Source organism: Mandrillus leucophaeus, unplaced genomic scaffold (genome assembly GCF_000951045.1).
Source record: "Mandrillus leucophaeus isolate KB7577 unplaced genomic scaffold, Mleu.le_1.0 Scaffold159, whole genome shotgun sequence".
Taxonomy (NCBI): domain Eukaryota; kingdom Metazoa; phylum Chordata; class Mammalia; order Primates; family Cercopithecidae; genus Mandrillus; species Mandrillus leucophaeus.
Genome location: NW_012101576.1, coordinates 823,257 through 834,231, shown reverse-complemented (window position 1 = coordinate 834,231; position 10,975 = coordinate 823,257). Strand labels below are relative to the sequence as shown.

The following is a 10,975-nucleotide window of genomic DNA, read 5'->3' as shown; positions in this document are numbered from 1 at the left end:
AAAAAAAAAAAAAAAAGAGAGAGAGAGAGAGATAGGCCAGGTGCAGTGGCTCATGCCTGGAATCCCAGCACTTTGAGAGGCTAAGGCAGGTGAATCATTTGAGACCAGGAGTTTGAGACCAGCCTGGGCAGTGTGGCAAAATACCATCAATACAAAAATTAGACAGGCGTGGTGGCATGTACCTGTAGTCCCATCTACTTCAGAGGCTGAGGCGGGAGGATCACCTGAGGCTGCAGTGAATCATGATTGCACACCACCGCCCTCCAGCCTAGGCAACAGAGTGAAACCTAGCTCCAAACAAGAAGAAAAAAAAAAAAAGGAGAGATATACCATGTTAAAAAAAAACCACAATACTATTGGCCAGGCACAGTGGCTCTCACCTATAATCCCACCACTTTGGGAGGCTGAGACGGGCAGATCACTTGAGATCAGAAGTCTGAGACCAACCTGGCCAACATGGTGAAACCCCATCTCTACTAAAAATACAAAAATTAGCTGGGGGTGGTGGTGTGCACCTGTAATCCCAGCTACTTGGGAGGCTGAGGCAGGAGAATTGCTTGAACCTGGGAGGTGAAGGCTGCAGTAAGCTGAGATCACACCACTGTACTCCAGCCCTGGTGACAGAGCAAGATTTCATCTCAAAAAAACAAACAAACAAACAAACAAAAAACAAAAAAAACACCAAAACCCCCCACAATACTATTAAAATGTCAATTCATCCCAAATTGATCTTTAGATGTAAAGACCAATAAAAATCCCAGCAGCCTTTTTTTGGTAGAAATTGACAAACTGATTCTAAATTTTACATGGAAAGGCAGTAGACCTAGAATACCCAAATTGAATTCCTGGGCTCAAGCAATCCTGCCAGCTCAGTCTCCCAAGTAGTAAGGACTATAAGTATATACCAGTACACCTAGCTGATTTTTAAAAAAAATTTTTTTTGTAGAGACAGAGTCTCACTATGTTGCCCAGGCTACTCTTAAACTCCTCACCTCAAGTGATCCTCTCACCTTGGCCTCTTAAAAGTGCTGGGATTATAGGCATGAGCCACCACATCCCACCCAGCCTAACAATTTTGAAAAAGAAATACAAAGGTAGAGGACTCACACTATCTGATTCCAAGAGTTGCCATAAAATGACGGTAATCAAGACAGTGTCCTATTTGCTTAATGACAGATATACAGACCAATGGAACAGAATAGAATTTAGAAATAAATCCACACAGATATGGCCAACTGATTTTCAACAAAGATGCTAAAGTAATTCAATGGGAAAAGAAAAGTTTTCCCCATGAAAGGGTGCTACAACTGGCTATCCAAATGCACCTTGATGCCTATCTTATACCATACACAAAAGTCAACTCAAAATGGATCACACAGGGCTATATATAAAACTTAAACTACAAAACTTTTAGGAGAAAACTTTTGTGATTTTGGGTTAGGCAGACTTCTTAGATAAAATACAACCTATAAAAGAAAAAAATATTAATAAATTAGATTTTATCACAACTTAAAACTTCTTTTCAAAAGACAGATACTAAAGATACATATTGAGAGGAAATACTTGTAAAACATACATCTGATAAAATATCAAGAATATATAAATAACAATAACAAAAAGACAAAAAACCTAATAAAAAAATAAAATATTAAAATAGGCACTTCACTGAAGATACAGATGACAAGCCTGTAAGATGCTCAACATCATTAGTCATTAAGAAAATGCAAAATAAAACCATGATGAAATACCACTACACACCTATTACAAAACCATACAACACAAAGTGCTGGCAAGGATACAGAACTAGAACTCATATATGGCTGGTGGGTAAGTAAAATGGTATCGGTATCGCAATTTTGGAAAACGGTTTGGCAGTTTCTTACAAAGTTAAATGGAATAAGTGTTTACCACACAACCCAGCAATTCCATTTCTAGGTATTTACCCAAGAGATGTCACACAAAATCGTGTATGATTTTCATGTATGATTGCAGCTTTATTCATAATGGCCAAAAACACGGAAATAATCCAAATGTCCATCAACTTGTGAACAAATTGTTGTATGCCCATATATCTGAATACTGCTCAGCAATAAAAAGGAATGAACTATTGCTACATGCAACAACATGGATAAATATTAAAAGTATTATGGTAAGTGAAAGAAGCCATATCCAAAAGGCCATATACCATATGATTCTATTTATATCCTAGAAAGGCAAAAATCACAGCAACAGAAATCAGACTGGTAGTTGTCAGGGGCTGGGGAAAGAACTGACTACAGAGGGGCCTGCAGAAACTTTGAGGGATGATGAAAATGTTCTGTATTTCAACTGTGGCAGTGGTTTTGTACATTTGTAAAAACTTATCCAACTGCATACCTAGAAAAGTTTCTGTAAATAAATTATACCACAATAAATCCGGCTTTTTAAGAAATGCATTTCAAACTAATGGTAATAAGAACAACACAAGACATAATTTATGAAATGTGGTCAATCTGTACCAAGAAGCAAATTAATGGTCTTAACTGCTTTCATTATTAAATAAGAAAAATAAAAAAAAATGTACCAAGCACTTCAAAAAGATGAGAAAGCAAAGCTTCTGGCAAGTCTAATCAAGAAAAACGGGATATATAGGTCGGGCGTGGTGGCTCACGCCTGTAATCCTAGCACTTTGGGGAGGCCGAGGCGGGTGGATCACCTGAGGTCAGGAGTTCGAGACCAGCCTGGCCAACATGGTGAAACCCTGTCTCTACTAAAAATACAAAAATTAGCCTGGCAGCGTGGCTCATGCCTGTAATCCCAGCTACTTGAGAGGCTGAGGCAGGAGAGTTGCTTGAACCCCGGAGGCGGAGGTTGTAGTGAACCGAGATGGTGCCATTGCACTCCAGCCTGGGCAACAGAGTGAAACTCTATCTCCAACAAAAAAAAAAAAAGAAGAAAGAAAGAAAAAGAAAAAGGGGATATAAACACAAATGTACAAGATAAAAAATTTTAAAAATCAAAGATATTAGAAGTTAAAAAGACTCTTTATGCTGATACCAATGAATTTGAGAAGTAAATTAAATGGGAAACAAATGACCAAAACTGATTCCAGAAGAGGTAAAAAACTGACAGGAAAATAACATGTAGTGATTGGAAACGTTCTCAAAACAACTATCGCTGGAAAAAGTTCTAGATTCAGATTTATGGTACTTTTAAAGTTATACCTTCAGAAACAGAAAATTCTGTTATAGTTCTTAACCATTCCAGAGTATAGAAAGAGAAACTTGCCAGTTCATTTTATTAAGACAGCACAACCCCAACCCTACAATCTGTCAAAGTATTCAAAAAGGAAAACTAAAGAATAAACTTACCTTTAATATAACTTACAGCTACCCTTTAAAAAGCATTTATTTGTATGTGCCAGACACACATTGTATATTGCTTTACTCAAATATCTTACCTGGCAATCCTCTATTTCCCTAGTTTATTTGAATTTCTATGTTTCCTTAAAACCTTTCTCTTTGCCTCCCCCATTTTTACCCATACCTAATTACCAGGTTTCCTAATTACCTAACAAAACAAAACCCAAAAAAATCCATCACAAGAGATTTTCTGTAACTTTTTACCATAATACCTACTCACTCACTTACATTAGGCTTCTTAAGGTCTTCCTTCCAATTCTATGTGAACTAGAGAAAGCCTATCTACTTCTACTCTGGGTCCCTTCCAGTCTCACCTACTCAAGGACATTGCTCTAGCAATTTTTGCCCTCTACCAGGTCATTTCCATTAATAAAAAACAAGTTTACTCCTCCCAGGATAAAAACAAACAGCATACCTTTTAGCAATACCATATCATTTCTCTGCTCCCTTGAGAGCAGAATTCCTTTTTTTTTTTTTTTTTGAGACAGATTTTGCTCTTGTTGCCAGGCTGCAGTGCAATGGCACAATCTTGGCTCACGACAACACCCGCTTCCCGGATTCGAGCGATTCTCCTGCCTCAGCCTCCCAGAGTAGCTGGGATTACAGGCATGCACCATCACGCCCAGCTAATTTTGTATTTTTAGTAGAGACAGGGTTTCTCCATGTTGGTCAGGCTGGTCTTAACTCCACCCACCTTGGCTTCCCAAAGTGCTGGGATTACAGGCATGAGCCCCCACGCCCAGCCCAGAATTCCTTTTAAAACGTTTTCTACAGTAGGCACTCAATATTCATGGGTTCCGCATCCACTGATTCAACCAACTCCAGATCAAAAATATTTGGAATATTAATAATAAAAAAGAATAATACAAATAAAAAAACAACATAATACAACTATTTACTTAAAATTACATTGTATTAGGTATTATAAGTAATCCTGAGAAGGGTCGGTCCTGGAATCAATCTCCAGCGGATACTGAGGGACCAATGTACATTCACTGCCTTAATCTCTCTCCTGTTTTTCTGCAGAATCCACTCTAATCAGCCTTTTACCCAAAATGCTGCAGCAAAATTGCTCTCTTAAGGTTATCAATGACTTCATATTGCCAAACGCAAAGGTGAACTATCAGTCCTTATCTTGGCAAATATGGCTGCAGTAGCTCTCATGGTAGATCAAGGTCTTCTCCCTATAAAATACTATTCTGACTTATGTATTACTGGCCACTCCTTTCCAGGCTCCTTTGCTGGTTGTTTCTCAGCTCATCACTCCCGAAATCTTCTCTAGCCATATTGTCTCCCTAGTTGAGCCATCCAGTCTCATGGCTTCACATACCATCTATAAACTGATAACTCTCATATTTATAACCTCAGCTGTATCTGTCCACTAAACTCCAGGCACATATGTCCTTGACATCTCCACCTGGATGTCTGACATTTTACACTTTATATACTCAGAAGTGAACTCTTGATCTTCAAGAAATGAGTCTCCCAGAGTCTTGCCCATTCCAAGTAAATGACAATTGCTTTTGTTGATGGCAAAAAGTTTAGAGCCACCTTTCTCTCTCTACACTATGCCAGGAAATCCATCAGCTCTAGCCTTTAAAATATATCCAAACGATTACCACTTCTCACTACCACCCCAACTACCTTGGTTCAGGTAACTATATATTTTCTAATTGAATTATTTGTTACTGCCTCTTAAATGTTCTCCCAGCTTCTGCCTTTGGGCCCCTACAACCTAGTCTCAATATAGCTAAGCCAGAGATAATATTTTAGAACTTAAGTCAGATAATGTCCTCTGCTCAAAATCTTCCAGAGGCAATCTATCTCATGTAGAATAAAAAGCTAAAGTCCTTAAGAAGGACTCAAAGGCCCTAAATGCCTATTCTTCCCTATCATCACCTAACATCACCTCCTACTAATCTCCCCTACTAACAGTCACACTGACCTCACACTCATGAATGTTCTCACTTAAGGGCCTTCAGGCTTTTCTCCTGCTGATAATACCCTACCTTCAGGGGCCCACAAAATTGATATTCCTTTCTTTAGGTCTTTCCATAAATGTCAATTTCTCAGTGAGGGTTTCTCTAACCAGCCCTAAAACTGCAACCTCCACCTTCCACATTCTCTAATCTTCTTCCTGACTTTTTCTTGGCAGCATTTATCACTATCTGACGTCTCTGCCTAGCAGAAGCAAATGCAAATCTCTACAGGAAAGTACTTTTTAGTCTGAGCCTCAAATAATTCCCACACATACTTCTCCAAGAATAATGAGTAGTTCGAAGTGAAAAACAACCAGGTAAACAAGGAAAAAGGGTATAGAAACAGAAAGCAGAGACAAATCTGCAGACTTTAGATAAACTGAAAAAATAATTATTGAACTAAAACATATATAAGAAGAAATTACCGAGAACACAGCACAGAGACAGAAAATAGAAAACAAGATAAGGCACATGAAGGATTAACGGGAGAAGGGTTACCATACCTTTAATAGGAGGTCCAGAAGAAAAGGTGAGAAAAAGAGACAGTGGCAATATCTGAAGAAATTACAAGTAACAATTTCCCAGAATTGCTGAAAGATACCAATCTTCTGATTCAAGAAATCAAACACAGTCTAGATAGTTTAAAAAGAAATTCACAACTAGACATTTCATAGTGAAACTACAGAAAATCAAGTCAAAGAGAACAATTTTAAAGCAAAAAAAAAAAAAAAAAATCCTTCCAAAGAGTATTACTACTCTTCAGCAGCAATAAAGAAAACCAGTAGACAGCAGAATAGTATCCTCAACGCCCTGGGAATTCTATCCTGAGAAAGCATCTTTCAAGATTGAGGACAAAATGAAAGCATTTTTAGGCAAGCAAATATTGAGAGGGTTTACCACCACAGACTCTCACTCAAGGACCTTCCGAAGGCAGAAGGAAAAGTAACTAGGAAATAGCTGAGATGCAAGAGAGCAAAGACAATGGAAGGTCCAAATGAACAATTAATTTCCTAAACAATAACAAAACTATATAAGAAAAAATAGTTTAATTGTATTTCATGTAAGTTGTATTTTAATTACAAGTTTAGAGTGATGAAACAATACATAAAAGTTTAGAGTGATGAAAAGGGCATTCAAGTGTGTTCAAAGGACTTTCAGCAGAATTAACTTTAGACTGATAAAAATGACTATCAGTTATGTTTTCATTTCTAGGATAACAACTAAAAGAATATTTAACAAGACTGTATATTTCCAGACTAGTCAAGTCCAATGGAATGGTAAGATATAAAAAATAATCAATCCAGAAAGAAACCCCCATCTCCTCCAAAGAGTGAAAAGGAACAGGGGAGACAGAGAGAAAACACAAAATAAAATGGTAGATTTAAACTCAAATGTGTGATAAATCACAGTAAATCAGGTGAATCAAATGCTCCATCTGAAAATGACAAAAGACTGCCAGGCTGGATTAAAAATAATCCAATTAGGCCGGGCATGGTGGCTCACACCTGTAATCCCAGCACTTTGGGAGGCTGAAGTAGGTGGATTGCTTGACGTCAAGAGTTCAGGACCAGCCTGGGCAACATGATGATGATTCTCTACTAAAAATACAAAAATTAGCCGGGTGTGGTGGCATATGCCTGTAGTCCCAGCTACTTGGGAAGCTGAGATGGGAGGATCGCTTGAACCATGGAGGTGGAGGTTGCAGTAAGCCAAGACTGTACCATTGCACTCCAGCCTGGGTGACAGAGCAAAATTCTGTCTCAAAAAAAAAAAAAAAATCCAATTAAATATTAAGTGCTGTTTATAAGAAACATGTGAAACATAAAGATATATAAAGATTGAAACTAAAAAGATGGTAAACAACCTATCATGTCAAAAAATGTAAAAGAAAGCTAAAGTAGTGATATTAATATCAGACGAAATAGACTAGGGCAAGAGACACATTAAAGGGACCTAAAATAAGTGGAAACATAAAATATGTTCATGCACTGGAAGACAGTATTATAAAGTTACCATACAAACTGATCTTTATATTCAGTGTAATCCCAATCAAACTGTTAAATTTGACAAGTTGGTTGTGAAATTTATACAGAATTGCCAAGGACCAACAAAGTATGAGTATTCAAAATATATAAAAAATAATTACGAATCAACAGAAAAATAGGCAAGAGACCTGAATAGCCATGTCATAAGAGAAAATCCAAATGATCAATAAACATATTAAAAAGGTTCAATTTCTTTAATAATCAAGGAGTCACACATAAAAAGTACAATTTCTAAACTGGTAAAAATTTAAGTCTGATAAGTCTATGTGTTGGTAAGGATGTGATCAATGGATGCCCTCATACACAGCAGGAATGTAAACTGGTTCACTGACTTTGGAAAATAGTTTGACGTTATCTGTTAAAATTGAAGATACGCATTTTCTATAAGTCAGAAATTTCATTCCTAGGTATACACTCTAAAGAAATTTGCATGTGTGCACTGGGAGACAAACAGAAGAATGTTCTGCACTGTTTGCAAAGGGCCCATGCTGGAAATAACCCATCGAGAGCAAATAAACTGTGATACATTCATACAATGGGGTACTACATTACAATTAAAGGGAAAAGACATGGATAAGTCTCACCAGTGTAATGCCGAGCAAAAGAAACAAAAAGAAAGCTAAACAGTATTCTTTAGGAATACATGTGAAGAAGGTAAAAGAAGAGCAAAGAAATTATTATCACGAAAGTCAAAATAGTGGTTTGCTTTTGGTAGGTGTAAAGTTTCAATCAGGAAGGACCACGCAAGGGAAGGAAGCAGGGTTCTGTGATCCTGTAATGTTCTATTTCCAGCTGGATGGCAGTTGCATGGGTTTTCGCTTAGAAGTATTTAAACTATTCATACATTTTACATACTTTTCCGTATGTGTGATCTATCTCACAATAAGAAAAAAATGAGAAGGAATAATACCGTGCTTCTCACTGATCTTTCTAAATAACTGGGTTTGGTTCTTTATACAAATTCTCTAAAATGACTAAAGTGGCTGGGCACATTCTCTTCTTGGAAAGATAGCATTATTTAGTAGAAAAAGCAGTAGGACTAGGGATCAGAGGACAGAAGCTCTCTGAATTAAATTCTTAATTTACTTCTCTTAAGATGCTCTCTTAAGCATATGAAGTCTCTCTGAACCCTAAGTCCTTATCTATGAAATGTAGATTTAACAACTGTCCTTATCTTGGGATATCTGTGACCATCAAATCATAATATAGTAAATTAAAAGATGTTTAGAAAACTGCAAACAAACAGAAAAACAAACACAGCAGTTTAGTTTTAATAATCTGAAATTCAAAGATTTTTGATCCACTGGAGTCATGATGATGCTAAGAGATAAAAACTTCCATTCCATTTTAAATAGCATTATTTGCAAAATGATGTGTCTCTATTGGTAATGGGTAAACAGGGTTCTATTTTGAGAAAACAATAAACATAAAATATTAATTTAACCTAACAGATGGTAATAGATGGTGTCAAAGATGTCACATTAAAAGTCTAAAGAGTGAGATCTGCTCTTCTGTTTACAAAAGAAGACTGAAGAATGTCTTCGGCTCTCCATGGAGAAATATACTTCCCAAGTTGTCCATCCAGCCCCATCTCCATTACAGATAACAGTCAGCCCCTAAATTTTTCTCCCCAAATTGATTGAAAAATACAAGAATAAAAAAACCAATGTAATTGGGCTTCTCAATTAGCCTTAGTGCCACTATGGGAAAATGAACAAGCAACTGAGTGGCAAGTTTCATTGACTAAAACAAACATTGAAGTATAGAAGTTTTATATATTTATTGTGCCACTTATAAAATAACTTCAGCCACAAACATCAACAATGCTTTAGAAGTTTTTCATATTCAACCACTTAGATGACAAAGACAATATAAAAATGCAAAACATTTTACTATATTGTAATGTTATATTATTTTTTCTATATAAAATGTTACAAGTTCTACATACCTGAATATTCTCCCTACTCCAAGTATGTGGTGTTTTGCTAGCAAGTAATTTCAGATCTTGAATAGCAAGTCTCTTTACTGCCTTCCTGGGATCATTCTTCAAATACTGCAACAGAAGCTGAATCTATAAAGGAAATAAGTCACTCCATAAACAATACTGTAACTGAAATGATCATTAGAAATGCAGTGTAGTTTAGTGAAACTTATAAAGGGACAGGATTCACTTCAAATCACAGCTCTGTCACTCATTAGCTACGTGCCCACATTTGGACCTCTTTCTCCATGTTTGTAAAATACTACCATTTAACTTTAAAGTTTTAGCACAGGACCTGGCATTTAACAGATACTCAATCCTTTCTTTCTTTCTTTTTTTTTTTTTAATATGGCCAACTTCACAGCCAGCCATGTACCCCACAACATCTCATTTTCCTCAAGGGCTCCCAACAATCAGTACTGTGAATAGAGAGAACAAAAAAGCAAGCAAAAGGAAATTAATCTGACCTTTATTACAGAAAAGAACCTTAATGTCCTCCAGACTTATGGGCCACTTTCTTATTTCTAATCATATATTTAAGTTTACCAGAGAATAGACAGTTTAAAGAAAATCGAAATTACCTGCTTAGGTGTATCAACTAAAGATGAAGCTGCAAGTAGAGTGAAAGTGTGCAAAGACACAATCACCATTTTGGTGGACGGATAGGATGTGACCAGCTGTTGTAAAAGCTGACGAGCACTGGAAGCCAAGATTGCATCATGGTGCATGTGCTGTAGGATGGGTATCAATTTTAGCTTCAAGTCTACTGGTGTTGCTAAACCTAGACACAAAAAGAATTCTCAAGGTATCTGTGATCATCATCCTTAAAAATATTCCAGATTAAAAAGCTGTGACTCAATTAGCAAAATTGCACTTGAAAAACACAGTATACTAATATTATATTTGTAACATTAAAGATTATACTAGAACCAATCAATAAATTCAGTATTTTTTCCAAAGTATTTATCTTGATATTAACTTTTCAATGATTATAAAACTACATGCTGATAATAAAAACTGTCTTTAAAAAGCACAGTAGAAACAAAGTCATATTTGCTGCCTATTTCCTCTCATTATCATAATAAAAAAATTATACATACACATATACATATATATATACACACACACAAACACACACACTTGATGGCTACAGTCTGATTATACTTATGATTTTAATTATTTCCTTCAACAACTAAATTAGAATCAGGATATGAATAAACTGTGTGTAGAACAGTTTCGAAATCCTCTGAACTTTGTGTAGTAAACGCCTTTCTTTATTGTATACACAACTGGGTCCATGAAGACTAACCCTAATCCACGTTTTCCTGTCAACAGTGGAGTGAAACCAACAAATCTTTTCTTCTATGGCATGGCTTTGTGGTAATGGTGAACACAAATTTCTCAGTCATAATGTATGACCACATACATGCCACAAGCTAATTATACTCTGCATATCGCTAGTTTTTCCATGGTGAAATAATTGTGGGTATGAACATAAGACAGCACTTCAATGTCCAACAGTTGCCTACATCAACAAACTCCATTGCTAGATGGCCTCTACTTGGGTTT

The 10,975-nt window shown here is 36.4% G+C and overlaps 1 protein-coding gene across 4 annotated transcripts in view; it reads right to left on the bottom strand.

Moving 5' to 3' along the window:
- Positions 1 to 10,975, bottom strand: part of INTS7 (integrator complex subunit 7) — a 112,661-nt gene that overhangs the window by 75,531 nt on the left and 26,155 nt on the right. For all 4 annotated transcript variants that reach the window (XM_011975781.1, XM_011975783.1, XM_011975782.1 and 1 more), the window contains 2 exons: positions 9,988 to 10,187; positions 9,374 to 9,496 (listed from right to left, as the gene is read on the bottom strand). In XM_011975781.1, the coding sequence (XP_011831171.1) occupies positions 9,374 to 9,496; positions 9,988 to 10,187 (323 nt within the window). The remainder of the gene's footprint in view (positions 1 to 9,373; positions 9,497 to 9,987; positions 10,188 to 10,975) is intronic.